Source organism: Lolium rigidum, chromosome 6, assembly GCF_022539505.1.
Source record: "Lolium rigidum isolate FL_2022 chromosome 6, APGP_CSIRO_Lrig_0.1, whole genome shotgun sequence".
Lineage (NCBI taxonomy): Eukaryota > Viridiplantae > Streptophyta > Magnoliopsida > Poales > Poaceae > Lolium > Lolium rigidum.
In genome coordinates this window covers 126,086,606-126,104,421 of record NC_061513.1, presented here as the reverse complement: position 1 = coordinate 126,104,421, position 17,816 = coordinate 126,086,606, and the positions used below count along the sequence as shown (strand labels likewise).

At 41.4% G+C, this 17,816-nt stretch overlaps 1 protein-coding gene across 1 annotated transcript; it reads right to left on the bottom strand.

Moving 5' to 3' along the window:
- Window positions 1-372: 372 nt before the first annotated feature.
- On the bottom strand, window positions 373-977 carry LOC124668136 (mavicyanin-like). The gene has a single exon (XM_047205329.1). The coding sequence runs from the start codon at window positions 895-897 to the stop codon at window positions 373-375; it is 525 nt and encodes a 174-aa protein (XP_047061285.1). The 5' UTR covers window positions 898-977.
- Window positions 978-17,816: the final 16,839 nt, after the last annotated feature.

Genomic DNA, 17,816 nt, shown 5'->3' with positions numbered 1-17,816 from the left:
GGCCGGAGGGAAGGACTAGCTAAGGGAGGTTCAAGTCTCTGCGCTGTTGAGGGACTTGCTTGGTGTTTCGGGCTTCACAACAGCGGTATAAAAGTGGGGACGATAACACAGGTGAAGTTCAGAGTACCTTTCAGGGTGAAAACCTAAGGTGTGGCCTTAAGTCAATCACACTATTCTAACTTCGGATACAACAAGTGAACATTTTATATCCGAATTGAAAAGATGTTGCCTTTATATTAATTTATATCCTTTACAATGAGTCAATGAATATGCAACCATACATGTATGTCTCATACTCTCACTAAAAAAACATCAGCAATATATTTGATTATACATAAGCTCGTATGTTCATGCAGCGTCGACTTCAAGGCTTCAAGCCATGAGACCGGCAAGCAGAACGACAAGGCCAAGGCCTGTTGTGACCCTGACGGATGTAGCGGCGGAGGGTGACGGCGGCGGGGGAGAGTTGCTGGCGCTGGGACCGCTGGCTGGTGCGGGCGACGATGGTGTCGACGGGGATGAGGCTGACACGACGTCGATCGTGACCTTCATGCCGGCTGAGCAGTGGCCAGCGATACCGCAGATGAAGTAGCGGGTGCCCGTGGCGGGGAGTGCGACGATGTCGTTGCCGGTTTTAAGGGTGGTCATTGGGCTTGCGGCGCTGCAGGAGTCGTAGTCGGCCTTGCTGACCTCAAGCACGTCATGCGCCTGCGGGGAGTACTTGAAGACGATACTGTCACCGGGGATGAACTTCTTGGAGGACGCCCAGCTGCCGTAGTTGATGCCGAAGCCCCACTCGCCGGCCGGCTCGCCGACGTTGTATGTGGCCGCTGAAGCAGTGCTCAAGATGGCCATCGCCGCCATGACAAGGAGGGTGGTCTTCATAGCAGCTGCCATTGCGGTTGGAACTGGAAGAAGTAAAGCAAGAAGAGGAGGTATAATGCCAGATGTAGCTGATCCTTGGCGGGGTTTGGGACTTCGGGTTGCTTTGTGTTTGTGATCCTGCCGTGCAGGAGGGGCCTTTTATATACAATCAGATAGCACGCGCAAGGTAGGTTCGTGGTAGCATTTGGACTTTGTAGTTGAATAATTCTTTGCGCGCGTTTCTGAAACAATCTTGTACGTACTAGCTAGTGGTCATACACACGGCCAGGCTGGGTTGGTGGCATGTTGACACTTTCCATTCTGGTTTCACATCGGCATGGTCTACGGTACGCGCCATGTACTAACACAATATGACATGTGACTACGGACGTGATGTCGCCCTTGAGCTCGCAAAGCTCGCTCAGACGGAAAATTCAATGTTTCCCGAAACCGGATTTTGAAGCATTGATAGGAGCGTGATCAGAGTCTAACTAGGCTCCGGGAGCCAAAAATTGGGTGATTGGTTGACTGGATTCGCTCCATGTCGTGGCTAGTGGACACCAAAGCAGCTCTAGGCCAGGCCTAGAGAAAATGTTCTACTCGGCTGTTTTACCAGAGCCACCTTCGTGGTTGCCTCCCAAAGCCAAAAAGCGTTGTCCGCACGAGCTTATGCGATCTTGAAGATGGCGCGATCCCCCTCGTTGCAACCAAAAAAGGAGGTGGGAGTATTTTGGTCACCTTCCACCGAAACCCTTCCCTTAATTCTACCCTCTCCCGTCGCCACCTAATTTCGAACCACCATTTCCCCTTCCGAGCTCTCTTCTCCGGTCGGTGAACAAGTAAGTAGGAGGTGTCGGCGACAGCGGTGAATACGACCACTTCTTCAACCTCTCCGCTTCGTCCTCCACCTCCATCTAGTTATAATAGAATGCCATGTACAATTCATTAACCATGTTTTTGATTGTAAACCATGAACCAAAGTTTGTTATCAACATTTTTTTGTATATTGACTTAACTAAACTGTAGCGGAATTTGATTGCAGTGGTGAAAATATTGCACGGACAAAATGTTTAATCTTTTTTACCAGTTTAGCATGATTCAAGGGATAAGTGTAGATGGCACCACTTGCAGCCGTGAAATTTCCCTCAGCACATCAGGTCTCTAGATTTGACGTTTTAACTCCAATATACATGCGACTTTTGTATTTCTTTGTACTATGGTAATACAGTCTTGAATTTTTTCCAATAAAAAAAAGTACCGGCAAGTTCAACTTATATGTATATATCAGATGAAGAAAATTACTCCTAAGTTGCGCAGGGTTTGTTAGATGCTTTGGCTTTCATTGGACGCTGTAAATGATCTTCAACTCCTAAGTTCTGGATGGCAATATCAATGCGAACAGATACGTACAGATACATGCAACAGTTGATATGCACTGCATCAAATTTGAAGTGTTAATAACAGAGTATATATTTACAGTCTTTCAAGGAGATCACTTGCATTAGACTAGTCATGGTGGGAATAACATAAGTAGTAATATCACACACTGCAAAGTATTTTGGTGATATGGCATGACAATAAATGTAGAAAGAGAGTGAACTGATAACTAGCTATGTTAGACTGCTCTCAGAGACTGGCTTTTCAGAACCTGGGTGCATGTGAACCCACTTTTTCAAAAGTGCGTTTGTGATGTAAAAATATGTTTTAAAAATCGAAACACAAAATGAATGCAAATGCGATCTCAAACATGTGCCCTGGACATTAGTTTCGTGACGGAAAAACCTTTTATTTTGCCTCGACAAAAAAGTGAAATTTTACAGGGCTATATAGCAGTATATATGTGACGTATATTGTTTTTTTAGATTCTGAAATAAAAAAGTGGTTTCTCCACGAAAACTTTCTACGCACACATGGAACATGCATACGTACCCCGTTATTTTTATTTCAGAATTTTTTAACATTTAGAAAATGCATTTCCCACCTGGGTTCACGTGCACCGTTCAACTGGGACTTTTCCGCTCAGAGCAAGTTTAATAGTATAGCCAGCTGCTGGCTATAAGCCATGTGCCATGTCATTTGTAGCTAACATAGAGCCAACATGTATAATAGTAAGCTAAAATCATGTACTACTTTATCAATGGATGGCCCACATTTCACTCTCACAAAGTGCCTAGGAGCACGTGCTAGAGCTGACTCTTGCATGAGAGCCCACTCCTCTTCTCTCTCCTCCTCTCTCTCCTCCAACTAAGCATGAATATATTATTTTAACCCTTACAGCCAGCTGACTAGGACTTATTATACTTGCTCTCATAGTGGAAGTAACATAGCTAGTAACATCACACATCTCAAGGCATTTTGGTGACATGACATGTTAATAGATGAAGAAAGAGAGTGAGGTGGTAACTAGCTATGTTACCATAACATCACACACCTCAAGGCAAGACGAGTCTACAACATAATAAATGATACAATGCATGACACCACATATAAGTTACTACGCACTATAAAGGTAGTAACCTAGACTAGTAACATGACATATGTTAATAGTCTAAGTTACTCCCCACTATGACCAGCCTTAGAGCAAGTACAATAAGGAGTCAGCTGGCTACAAGGATTAAAATAATATATATGTGTCTAGTTGGATGAGAGAGAAGAGGAGAGAGAATGTGTGGGCTCTTATGCAAGAGCTAGCTCTAGCACGTGCTCCTAGGCAAGGTGTGTGAATGAAAGGTGGGTCATCCATTGAAAAAGTAGTACATTCTTATAGCCAACTATTGTACTTGTTGGCTACATATTGACTATAGATGACATGATATCTTGCTTATAGCCAGCAATCGGCTACAACTCCAATAGAATCCAGTCAGCTGACTATAAAATATTAAATAACTAGGTGGATACCCCACGCGTTGCCGCGGGTCTGTAAGAATAGAAAAATGATTGATTTTGTGAAGGAAAATAGGTTTGGAACAAAACAAAGTAAATACTCACCATATCAAATTTATTTCAATCATACTTTTGTGTATGGAGGAAGAGGAGGAAGAATAACTTGGAGAAGTTGTCTCATTTTTTGTGTAATGGACAGTGACACGTACGTGGATGATCACAAGGTACTTCATTTGTGATGATAGCATGAGAATACATCATTTTGAAACTTAGGCATGCCGCTGGTGTTGTAGTTTCACTCAGTTTTTGACTTAACATCAATATATTTTGGAGCTTCCCTTGCCGAAAAAACAAACTGAAAGATGATGAACTTTTTTTTTTTCGATATGGGAGCGGTGCCCCGGCCTCTGCATCAATCGATGCACACAGCCATTTATTTAAAGTAGTAGTGTTAACAAGAGTGCTTATTACACATGAACGTGTGCTATTGTTGCAACACTAAGAACTGGACAAAGATGAAAAGTACAAAAACTAGCCATCTCGAATCCTACTAATATGACGCCATCCAGTAGCCTGGAAATAACAGTCCTGAGTGACCTTGAGTAGACGGCTGCATCCAGTATCCATAATACCCTGCTGGTCCTCCGGAAGCATATACGCCCATAGCTGTATCCAGTGCGCCGCACGAAGAATAACCTGCAAAAAATTTGTCCCCTTCTGTTTGTTAAAAATAATATCATTTCGGCTAGTCCAAATAGACCAACATAATGCCGAAATACCAATCCGAATATGAGCCTTATCCTCTTTTTTAACACCGTTTAACCAATTACCAAACATATTAGTAACACTAGTTGAATGCCCGTGCGTTGCAACGGCTTTTATGTTTATTTTGTCGTAACATAATGCGTGTAGAAATTACATGTATAAAAAATATCCACATAATATTGAAAAGGTTAACATTTGAATTTGTTTAAAGTGAAACTCTATAAATACTATAATTTAAGATCATACGAATAAAGTGTGTAATGATTTCCCGTATGGCTAGAAAGCCCAATTACATATCTTGGCAATGTACAGTTACAAGGATGTCTTCATTGAAGTATGACATAGCAAGCTACCATCATTCATCAAAACATAAGCAACTATCCACTATCTCTATTAAGCTCATAGATAAATAAAACTATTGGTTAGGACCACAAGGAATACAAATGAACAATGTCTTATAAAAAATAGCTATAGCTAATATACATATAGTGACGAGAAAATATCTACGTTGGTATCCTCATGAGAACATGGCCAAACATGGAGCTGGGCCCTGACTTGGAGTAGAACACAAGGAAACACTTACAAATCATATGTTTTTTTAGCATATAATGCACATTTCATAGCTCTGTCATCATGCTCAACGCGTACGGCCCCATTGCACCTGGTCAATAACATTCAGTTGGCACTGACACTCGTGCCTGAGTTGCATGCCTTCATCAAGCATCTTGTCGTGCCACTTCAATTCTGTATTGCCCAAGCCAGGCCTATGATATATCCACAATTCCACCACTACTTGCAAGTTGCACGTTGACAAGCTGCTAGCATTTCAAGTTACCGGTACAAAGAAAACCTTTATTATGTAACCAGTTGTTCACGTCATTCTAAGATATATTTTGGCCCTTCTTGTGACCTCTAAGATAAACATTCTAGCTAATTTTATTCAAATATCGACAATCCATGTCTCGATACTTAAAGGAATGTAAATTCAACTGGTTGCACACAATGCAAATGTTGTTAGTATTCTTTAGAAATAACATGTATTGAGGGTGCTAGAATGAAATTTTAGAACAGCATGAACGCATAAAAGTTCTAAGAAATGTGTGTGAGGGCTACTGGCATTTAACATTTTAGGTTGTAGGTGTTGGTACTTCTCAAGCCCTATTGAATTTGCATAATCTTGCTTGCTGGATAAGGTTTGCTGAACTTGGAATATATTTAGCTGCACATATAATATAGTAGAGAAAACTAATAAAAACGGCCCTTTAGTGATTGCAGTTCTAATACCATACATTAGATCCATGTTTATTCAGTGTTAGTAGTAACAATCGAAATGGCCTATCCATTCAGTGGTTCAGTATAAAATATTTTTTTAACATTAATTGTAATCCACATGCCTATAAAATGTACAGATTACTTTTACTCGAATGGGTTTTAAAAAATACATAGCATTGCAGTGCTACCAAACTTTTAGTTCTAATGCACGTGGCCTATAAAATCAGTTCATTGCTTTTACTCGAAGGTTTTATGTAAGGTGAAATGCATGTACATATACAATTAAAAAACATTAAGAATTTATGTTCTAATTTTATCATTGTGGCAATAGAGATAAGCTAACAGACTACGACCCTCATTTCAAGTTTGATTTGCTCCTCTTGTGTGGTGGAGCCTCGCCGTAATTACAATGGATGAATTAGATGGTTAATTGTCAGTTCGAATTGCCTATTGGAGAAATAATTTTCTCCTCGTCGTGTTTCCCTGTTAAATACCATCAAAGATGCCCCAGAAGAGTTGAAATGTTTAGTAGAACGAGGTACACCACCAATTCTTCTGTCTAAAGCAAATAAAGTTCCATAGTGTTTGAATAACATTAGGTCTATCTCTACTTATACCATCGGATATCTGCAGTTAACATGAATGGTGCTAGCAAAGGAGGAAACAGAACAAATCTTACCGTTCTTGTAGAGCAGTCTGTCGGTCCAGGCATCGAAAATCTTGAATCCTTCCTTCATCCCGACATATAACAATATGGAATTTGACCAGGCACCCAGAATCAGAGCTCCTGCTCAGCTATTCCGACAAGGGAAACCACCCCAAATCCGTTGTAATTTTGATGACATGATACCACTGAGAGTAAAGAAGCCTACATGTAAATTAAATAAGCATCTTGCGATTGTTCACAGGAAGATAAAAACTGTGCCCTTAAAATTTGACCACCAACCTAGGATACAATCACAGATGCATGACCGGACATTTTTTTACCTGCGAGCCCCATCCAAGCATGTCAATCTGCTTGATCCCCTTGAACGCATTGTCCAACCTCACATTAAACTGGAACCAAACGCCCTATAAACATCACAAATTGTATCTATTTGACAGATTGACCACCCAAGGATCACATAACATGGGTACAAATCTGACTAATTCCAAGCAAAGAAGCAAATTGGATAGACAGAATATAGAAGAATTAGCTTCAGTAGAACAGTAGAATGACATATAACCAGGAATTGCGAAATAATTATACCTGTACCACAACAGTGAGGATCCGCGTGGGGCAGAGTTTGGTGATGCAGGTGGTGTTGAAGCCGTGTTCTAAGAGCCCAATCGCCACCCAGAACCTTGTACCCACCGACCACCACAACGTTGTATAAGTGGTTCACCATGATTTAGGGCGACTACAAATGCTTGATAGACACAAAGGAACAATCAGTCCCAAAATCTTATTTGATCAGATAAATCCACCTTTAAATAGTTTCATACTTAGCAAGGTTTATATATATTTAAGAACTGTCTGATCCATTGCGAGATATTGCTGCATAAGTCCATACAGACATGATATAAGATAGAATACATAAATTTAATTTTTTTTTTTCATTTCCACCTTATTCAATAGACGCACATCTCATATTCAAGCTCGTATTGCCTATTCTCAAAGAAATTATAACATTTTTTAAGCCAAACCTCCTTGTCCTTGCCCTGCTTCAGTACAAAAAGGACACTACTCCATAAGACAGTGTAGTGACAGTGAGAAAATTGTGGCAAGGCAAGCGAGTGCGCAGCCAGCCCACCCGGGTTCGATTGCCCCATGCGCGGTAATTTCGCTGCAGGAGCGAATAAACCGGGAAAGTCTCATCCTACCTAACAACGTATAGCCAAGGGAGGGATCATTCCCCCGTTGGTCAACGTTTTGAGAAAATTTTAACCCCGCAAATTTCATACTTCTTAGTGAACTGTATTCGTGGTTATTGAACACAATTATCTGCACAAGTTATTGATACAAGAATCTAACTACATTATCGTAGAAAATAACAGTTTTGCTGAAGATGGGCACATTCTTTTACAGAAAACAACAATCCAACAACATTGCATTGTTAAGTAGAATTCTCATATAAATAAAGAAACTCTTACGACAATAAAAAATTGTTGCAGACAATTCCAATTCATAAATCATACACTGTTGAATGCTTTACCAATTGTAATGGTCACTGGTGGGTTAAAAGCACATAGGCACTCCCCATACCATAGGATTATAATGTCTTAACTACATTTGGAACATGCGCTTTACAACAAAAGGCATGTAGGAGTATCAGTGAATTAAGGCACACGCCAGAAAGGGGGCAATTAAGCAATCTATGAACCATAACAATGACATCTCTCGTGGGTAGTTCAGCAATCAACGAATCAAAACAGTGAGCTCAAGTGGGTAATTCAGAAATCCATGAATCAGAATGACGAGAGCTCACATGATCAATTGAGTAATACACGAATCAAAAGGGCAAGAGCTCACGTTGCTACATGTGTTCCAAGAATCTCTCAAAATTCCAAACACAGACAACTAACTTATGGCTGGGAACAAATGCAAATCAATGACAGTTACCAGATCCACCACTCTGAACACTGGTTTCCCGTATCAGGCTATCAGCCCTTCCCGTCCTTCGCCATAGCCTGCAACAATTAAATCATAGCTGAATCCAGTCGGACCAAAAAAAAAGACAGAACAGGTGGTCGTGCTAAAAAACAGTTTTCGGATCGGGGGCGGATCAGACAACGACCTTGGTGAAGGCCCTCGGCGGTGTCGCTCTGTGGGCCGAAGAAGATGGTGACATTCTTGTGGTCTTCATCGGCGCCAAGCCATCGCTGACCTTCACCGGTACAAGCAGGTTGGGCACCGCGCTCCAGCCAGATCAAAATCACGCGACGAGGATAAGCAGGCCGGACGACATCAGGGTCTCCACCCGCGGCGGGGTCGAGCTCGGCCGGGGGCATGGAAACGCCGCCAAGACCTCAGGGCCATCTCTTCCCCCTCCCTAACTCTGCAATGGCTGCCCCCAGTAGAAAATGGAAGGGGCGCTCATGGCAACGGATCACACAAGTTGTTCCATGCGGCCAGCACACCAAGATGCCCGCCATGGGTTCGCTCCTCCTTGATGGGGAATTCTGATGAGACCAAAACAAATGGATTGTCGTGGGATCGTGGGAATCGTGGGTACCTAGGAGTGTAGACAGGTTCGTTCCGTCGTTCGTGGGGATGGAAACATCGGTTTTCTTCCGATTTTTGTAAAGAGCGGTTTTCTTTGGCGCGGTGGAAGACGTACCATGGACACCACCGCTAGAGCTTTAATATAGTAGAGATTAGACGGTGGTGGAATGTTATAAGCAAAATATATCATCCGCCAAACAATTTTTGCAAAGGGGCATTGAAGAAACAAGTGATCAACAGTTTCATTATTGTTACAGAAACAACATGTCTGACTCCCTGTCCACTTTCTCTTCACCAAATTATCCTTTGTAAGCAAAACTTTATTACTAAGAAACCACATAAATATCTTAATTTTAAGAGGAATTTTAATCTTCCAAAGATATTTTCGTAAACCATTCATAATCCATATACATAGATTTAACAGAAAATAATCCACTGTCAGTTAGTTTCCAAACAAAATTATCTGGCTCATTTGTTAACTGAACATTCATCAGCCGTTGACATAAGTGTAACCATAGATTATATTTATATTCATTAAGCATTCTCCTAAAACCAATATTAAGAGGGTGCTCTGCCAAAACTGTGGAGACCAACACATTTTTTCGTTGGACTATGTTATATAGAGACGGATATTGGAGAGAAAGAGGAAGATCACCTAGCCAAGTATCCTCCCAAAAACGCACTGCCATTCCACTCCCAACCTTAAAGGCCCCTCGTTTGAAAAATTCATGTTTAACCCGCATGAGACCCTTCCAAAAAGGAGAATCAGTGGGTTTGGCCTCAACTTGTGCTAAAGTTTTATTCTTGATATATTTATTATGTAACAACTGTTGCCACATCCCATCTTCATGTAATAACTTAAATAACCATTTACTTAGTAGGCACATATTTTTCAGTTCAAGTACCTCGATTCCCAAACCCCCTTGATCTTTGGGTCTACAAATTATGTTCCACTTAGACAATCTATATTTCTTCTTATCATCATCGGACTGCCAAAAAAACCGAGAGCGATAATAATCAAGCCTCTTTCTCACTCCCTTAGGAATTTCAAGAAAAGATAACATGAACATTGGTAAGCTTGTAAGCACCGAATTTATAAGTACAAGACGGTCCCCATAGGATAGCATTTTACCCTTCCAACATCCTAGTTTCGATGCAAAACGATTCTCCACTGGATTCCATTCAGAATTACGAAGCATTCGGTGATGGATAGGAATCCCAAGATAGCGGAACGGTAAAGCCCCAGATGCACACCCAAAAATATGTTTATACTGATGTTCCATTTCTATGGCTTTCCCAAAACAAAATAACTCGCTCTTGTGGAAATTTATCTTGAGGCCAGACAATTGTTCAAAAATGCATAGAATGAGCTTCATATTAATGGCATTTGCTAAATCATGTTCCATAAAGAGAATTGTATCATCCGCATACTGTAAGACGGATATCCCACCCTCGACTAGATCTGGAATAAGACCGCCAACGTGACCCTCCTCTTTAGCCCTAGCAATCAAAATAGCTAGCATATCGGCTACAATATTAAAAAGAATAGGAGATAATGGGTCCCCTTGTCTTAACCCCTTTCGAGTCTGGAAATTATGACCAACATCATCATTAACCTTAATTCCCACACTTCCCCCTTCTACAAAACTTCGAATACGATCACACCAAATTTGATTAAAACCTTTCATACGAAGCACCTGCTGAAGGAAAGGCCACTTCACCTTATCATATGCCTTTTCAAAATCAATTTTAAAAAGAACTCCATCCAGCTTTTTACGGTGTAATTCATGAATCGTCTCATGTAAAACGACAACCCCTTCTAAAATGTGTCGACCCGGCATAAAGGCTGTCTGTGTAGGTCTCACCACCTTATGCGCTACATACGACACTCGGTTAGTGGAGACTTTTGTAAAGATTTTGAAACTGACATTTAACAAACAAATTGGCCTGTACTGCTGAGTTTGCATTGCATTTTCTTTTTTAGGAAGCAAAGTAATTATTCTGAAATTGAGTTTGAATAAGGGAAAGCCACCATTTTGAAAGTGCTGAAACATGGCCATCAAATCTCCCTTAATCACATCCCAAAATTTTTGGTAGAATTCCGCGGGAAAGCCATCCGGTCCTGGTGATTTATTATGTTCCATCTGACTAATTGCTTCAAAAACTTCTTCCTCAGTAAAGTGTTTTGACAACAATGCATTTTCCTGTACCGACAGTTGAGGGATATCATTAATGCGATCTTCATCCATTTGAACTGAACTATTTTCAGGTTCTCCAAAGAGCTTCTTATAATATTCAGTGATATAAACTTTCAGATTTTCATCCCCCACAATAATCCCCTCCTCCTGTTCAAGTTGGAAGATTTTCTTTTTCCTATGTTTTCCATTAGCAATTAGGTGAACGTATTTAGTGTTATTTCCACCTTCTTGGATATGTTTAACTTTAGCCCGTTGCGCCCATTTAATTTCTTCATCTCTTCTGAGTTTATTGAGCTGCTCATTTGCTTTCTTTAATTCAGACCTTTCCTCATCAGTCAAAGGACAAGACTCGGCCTGAATATCCAGAACATCAATTATTTGTAACAAACGCTCCTTTTCCTTCTTATATTTCCCACTAATATTTTTTGCCCAACCACGTAAAAACCTTCTAAGGTGTCGAATCTTCTTCTGCCAAGTCAGAATAGGCGAGTCTCCATTTGAAACAGACGCCCATTCCTTAGCAACTAAATCATAAAATCCCTCCTGGTTAAACCATGACATCTCAAAGGAGAAACGCGCATTATTTCCTAAATGAGCATGATTACCCGAGTCAATTAGGAGAGGAGTATGATCAGACCCAGCTCGAGAGAGAGCTCTTACCGAGACAAGCGGATATTTTTGTTCCCACTCTACACTTGCAAGAACCCTATCGAGTTTTTCGAATGTCGGCACAGCTCGTCTACTAGCCCAAGTATATTGCCTACCAGAGAGCACTATTTCTCTGAGATTCAAATTTTCAATAATTGCATTAAACATAAACGGCCACCGTGGATTAAAGTTGTCGTTACTTTTGTCCTCTGGTCTGCGAAGAATGTTAAAGTCTCCAGCTAATAATAGTGGGAGAGTTTCATTATCACACAATCTAACCAACTCAGCTAAAAATTCTGGTTTTCTTGAATCTTGGGCAGCCCCATATACTGAAACCAAGATCCATTCAAATCCATCTTGTTTTGATCGTAAATTAAACTTTACACAAAAATCGCCATTATCGACTTTCTTAACAGTAAGGGTAGAAATGTTAATGCCAACAAGAATTCCCCCTGATCTTCCACACGGAGGAAGACAAAACCAGGCGAAATCAGCCAAACCCGCAAGCCCATTCAAAAATGATTTTGAAAAATTAGATCGGCCTGTCTCAAGTAAAGCAATAAAATCCAGCCTATGTTCCCGGATAGCTTCTTTGACAAAAAGATGTTTCCCCGGGTCTTTAAATCCCTCACTATTCCAAGACATACCTTTTAGACTAGCCATTTTATGAATACGATTTCTTAATTCTTATACGGGTACTCCTACGGAGATTGGCCTTATCATAGGACTTCTTCTTTTTCCGCTGCCTATTATTATTGTGCATCTCAGTATTGTCGATTAAATTATCATGAATCATATCGTCCTCATCAACAAGATCTTCGCACAAATTTGAAGCCCTGTTTACTATTAAGCATGTAGGTGCATCATCATTTATGTGTTCATTTTCAGTACTTGTACGCAGCATTGTAATTGATCTATTTAGCTCGTTGTCTAGAATTATCTTAGCCGCAGCAAACTCTTCATCCCTAGAATTACCCAAAGAGACTCCTAAGGACTTTGCTTTAGTAATAATATGTTCAGGGGAAAATGATAATAATGAACTGCATTTAGATGATTGCATACCTGGTAAAGACGGATTAAGACGACGCTGAGCAGCACACGTAGCCCGCTCCATCTGCGTATCATCCGCATTAGCCTGAGCCCCAATTCTAGCACTTGCTCGAGTCCCCTTACTAGATGGTTCAGGAATACCCCCAAACGCAATAATCTCGTCACGCGAAAAAGAGATTGCACCATCTATTTGCAAGTCGGATGGTACAAGCATTAGGCTTATTTGATTTTGTTACGTAACAAGGCTGTGAGCATGTAAAATAATTGATATCAAAATCATGTCCACAGCTCGATCGACGTACCTCGGGATCCACAGTCCCCATGCACATTGGGCTGAGCTTCGGTTCCCTTGAAGCAAAGAGGAGTAGGCCGAGGCCCATTAAAATTAGCCGTGGGGCACCCTGGTTGGAGCACAGGCTCCTTCCCCTCAACCCGGGCCGTCCGGCGAGGCCGAGCGTCCTCTCCGATCGGCGTCGTCCCTGCCGCATGCCTCGGATGGTGTGCCGCATGCGGTGATTGACGTTGATACTCCTCCCCAAGTGCGCTCGCTGTTCAAATTCAGCATCACAGGTTCTTTCACCAGCTTGATCCCTTCATTTTGCACACTAGATACAGGGAATACAACCATATTAAAAGCAGGTTCAAGAATCTTAGGAGTAAGAGATGATACAGAAAAAATAGAATTAGAATACCTCACAGTATCCCCAATAATTCCATTTTGCTTAGATGAAGTACCCTTCTGATTTTTGTTCTCCCTTTCTAAATTCTCCACGGAACCAGAGGTAGCAGGCACAGTAGATAACCTCACAATATTGTCATTAGTTTGTTTTTGTTTAACCGGAATTACCATATGAGGTGTTGTCATTTTCTGCACAACCAGAACCGGATCAGTACAAATAGGAGATTTGGCAAGTACATTCCCAGAATTATTGGGCATTGATCCATTGGTTTCCTCTTGGTTATTTTCTTTAGCCAAATTACTCCTAGACCTCTTCATCTCTCTATCTGCCGCATTACCAAAAGCATGATCATCACCGCTACCTCCCAAATCATCATCCCCCTTGGGAACATCACTCATAGCAACATCAGTCGTCGGTTGGGGCTGCATTCCTTCCACCTCAAACCGAAGGCGAAAAAAATCATCTTTTATCTTCAAGTCCCAAGTAGCCGGTATAAAATTAGGATCTAGACAAGTGATTAAGATTCGCAGAACATTATTAGCTCTGGTAAAGACAATGTCAATATCTTTTGTCTTGCCAAATGCATCACCAATAGCCCACAAAGAAAGAAAATCATCCAAGTGCCACCGGTGGCAAGTGCATATACTCGTACCCAAACATCCTCCGGCCTCCAAGCCGGTTTAACCTCCACTTTCCGAAGTCAAAATGCATAGCTATCTCCGTTCCTGGTACCCGAAAGCGTCCAAAACGCTGAACTCGTACCAAGTCATGTTTACTTGGAAAATTGACCCTGAAAACGTTTTCATCCATCATCTGTACATCCCATTGGTATTGTTCATCAGTATCAACAATCCATCGCAGCTGCTTAATTATGGCATCCAAGGAGAGAGTTCCTCCTGTAATTTGAACACGACCCAACGATGCGTGTAGTTGACACGTCCGTTGGGAACCCCAAGAGGAAGGTGTGATGCGCACAGCGGCAAGTTTCCCTCAGTAAGAAACCAAGGTTTAATCGAACCAGTAGGAGTCAAGAAGCACGTTGAAGGTTGATGGCGGCGGGATGTAGTGCGGCGCAACACCGGAGATTCCGGCGCCAACGTGGAACCCGCACAACACAACCAAAGTACTTTGCCCCAACGAAACGGTGAGGTTGTCAATCTCACCGGCTTGCTCGTAACAAAGGATTAACCGAATTGTGTGGAAGATGATTGTTTGCGAAAAAACAGTAAAACAAGTATTGCAGCAGATTTGTATTTCAGTATTAAAAGAATGGACCGGGGTCCAAAGTTCACTAGAGGTGTCTCTCCCATAAGATAAAAGCATGTTGGGTGAACAAATTACAGTCGGGCAATTGACAAATAGAGAGGGCATAACAATGCACATACATGGCATGATAAGTATAGTGAGATTTAATTGGGCATTACGACAAAGTACATAGACCGCCATCCAACCGCATCTATGCCTAAAAAGTCCACCTTCAGAGTTATCGTCCGAACCCCTTCCAGTATTAAGTTGCAAAGCAACGAGACAATTGCATTAAGTATGGTGCGTAATGTAATCAACAACTACATCCTCGGACATAGCGCCAATGTTTTATCCCTAGTGGCAACAAGCACAACACAACCTTAGAACTTTACGTCACTTGTCCCGGTGTCAATGCGGGCATGAACCCACTATCGAGCATAAATACTCCCTCTTGGAGTTAAAAGCAAAAACTTGGCCAGAGCCTCTACTAGTAACGGAGAGCATGCAAGATCATAAACAACACATATGTAATAACTTGATAATTAACATAACATGGTATTCTCTATCCATCGGATCCCGACAAACACAACATAGAGTATTACGGATAGATGATCTTGATCATGTTAGGCAGCTCACAAGATCCAACAATGAAGCACAATGAGGAGAAGACAACCATCTAGCTACTGCTATGGACCCATAGTCCAGGGGTGAACTACTCACTCATCACTTCGGAGGCGACCATGGCGGTGTAGAGTCCTCCGGGAGATGAATCCCCTCTCCGGCAGGGTGCCGGAGGAGATCTCCGAGAATCCCCCGAGATGGGATCGGCGGCGGCGGCGTCTCGCATAGGTTTTCCGTATCGTGGTTTTTCACATCAGGGGTTTCGCGATGGAGGCTTTAAGTAGGCGGAAGGGCAGAGTCGGGGGGCTAACGAGGGGCCCACACCATAGGGCGGCGCGGGCCCCCCCTTGGCCGCGCCGCCATGTGGTTTGGCCACCTCGTGGCCCCACTTCGTATGCTCTTCGGTCTTCCGGAAGGTTCGTGGCGAAATAGGCCCCGGGTCTTCGTTTCGTCCAATTCCGAGAATATTTTGTTACTAGGATTTACGAAACCAAAAACAGCGGAAAACAGACAAGCGGCACTTCGGCATCTTGTTAATAGGTTAGTTCCAAAAAATGCACGAATATGACATAAAGTGTGCATAAAACATGTAGGTATCATCAATAATATGGCATAGAACATAAGAAATTATCGATACGTCGGAGACGTATCAAGCATCCCCAAGCTTAGTTACGCTCGTCCCGAGCAGGTAAAACGATAACAAAGATAATTTCTGAAGTGATATGCCATCATAACCTTGATCATACTATTTGTAAACATATGTAGTGGATGCAGCGATCAAAACAATGGTAATGACATGAGTAAACAAGTGAATCATAAAGCAAAGACTTTTCATGAATAGTACTTCAAGACAAGCATCAATAAGTCTTGCATAAGAGTTAACTCATAAAGCAATAAATCAAAGTAAAGGCATTGAAGCAACACAAAGGAAGATTAAGTTTCAGCGGTTGCTTTCAACTTGTAACATGTATATCTCATGGATAATTGTCAACATAGAGTAATATAACAAGTACAATATGCAAGTATGTAGGAATCAATGCACAGTTCACACAAGTGTTTGCTTCTTGAGGTGGAAAGAGATAGGTGAGCTGACTCAACATAAAAGTAAAAAGAATGGTCCTTCAAAGAGGAAAGCATCGATTGCTATATTTGTGCTAGAGCTTTTATTTTGAAACATGAAACAATTTTGTCAACGGTAGTAATAAAGCATATGAGTTATGTACATTATATCTTACAAGTTGCAAGTCTCATGCATAGTATACTAATAGTGCCCGCACCTTGTCCTAATTAGCTTGGACTACCGGATCTTTGCAATGCACATGTTTTAACCAAGTGTCATAATGGGGTACCTCCATGCCGCCTGTACAAAGGTCTAAGGAGAAAGCTCGCATTTTGGATTTCTCGCTTTTGATTATTCTCAACTTAGACATCCATACCGGGACAACATGGACAACGAGATAATGGACTCCTCTTTAATGCATAAGCATGTGGCAACAATTATTATTCTCATATGAGATTGAGGATATATGTCCAAAACTGAAACTTCCACCATGAATCATGGCTTTAGTTAGCGGCCCAATGCTCTTCTCTAACAAAATGCATGCTCCAACCATAAAGGTGGTAGATCTCTCTTACTTCAGACAAGACGGACATGCATAGCAACTCACATGATATTCAACAAAGAATAGTTGATGGCATCCCCAGAAGCATGGTTATCGCACAACAAGCAACTTAATAAGAGATAAAATAAAGGGAATGGTGTTTTGGCACATGGGAGCATATGCTCCCTTTATTTTGAAATGCATGTTACATACATTTTGAAATTTCAAAAAATTGAAACGAAAAATTAGAACGTACATCTTCATGTGCTACACGCTCACAAAGTCGTTTCATAAAAATCCGACTTGTCGTGTGACGTGTGTAAAAAAGATAAAATTCAATGCTGAAAATAAGGCTTTCCAGGAGATAAATTTTCTCTTTTTTACACAGACCACAAAACATATTGGTTCCTCGCGAAACTTGACAAATGTACGTATATTGTGAAGATGTACATGTAGAATTTTTTGTCAAAAAATTTCGACATTTCGAAATATAATTTTTTGATAGAGGGAGCATATGCACCCGGGAGCCGAATTGAATTTCCGATAAAATGCATAAGTACATATTCAATACCACAATTGTTTTTAAGCTATTTGTCCCATGAGCTATATATTGCAAAGGTGAATGATTGAATTTTAAAGGTAGCACTCAAGCAATTTACTTTGGAATGGCGGATAAATACCATGTAGTAGGTAGGTATGGTGGACACAATTGGCATAGTGGTTGGCTCAATTATTTTGGATGCATGAGAAGTATTCCCTCTCGATACAAGGTTTAGGCTAGCAA

Excerpts from the sequence above, each read along its gene's own strand:
- LOC124668136 (XM_047205329.1), bottom strand. The coding sequence starts at position 897 with ATGGCAGCTGCTATGAAGACCACCCTCCTTGTCATGGCGGCGATGGCC.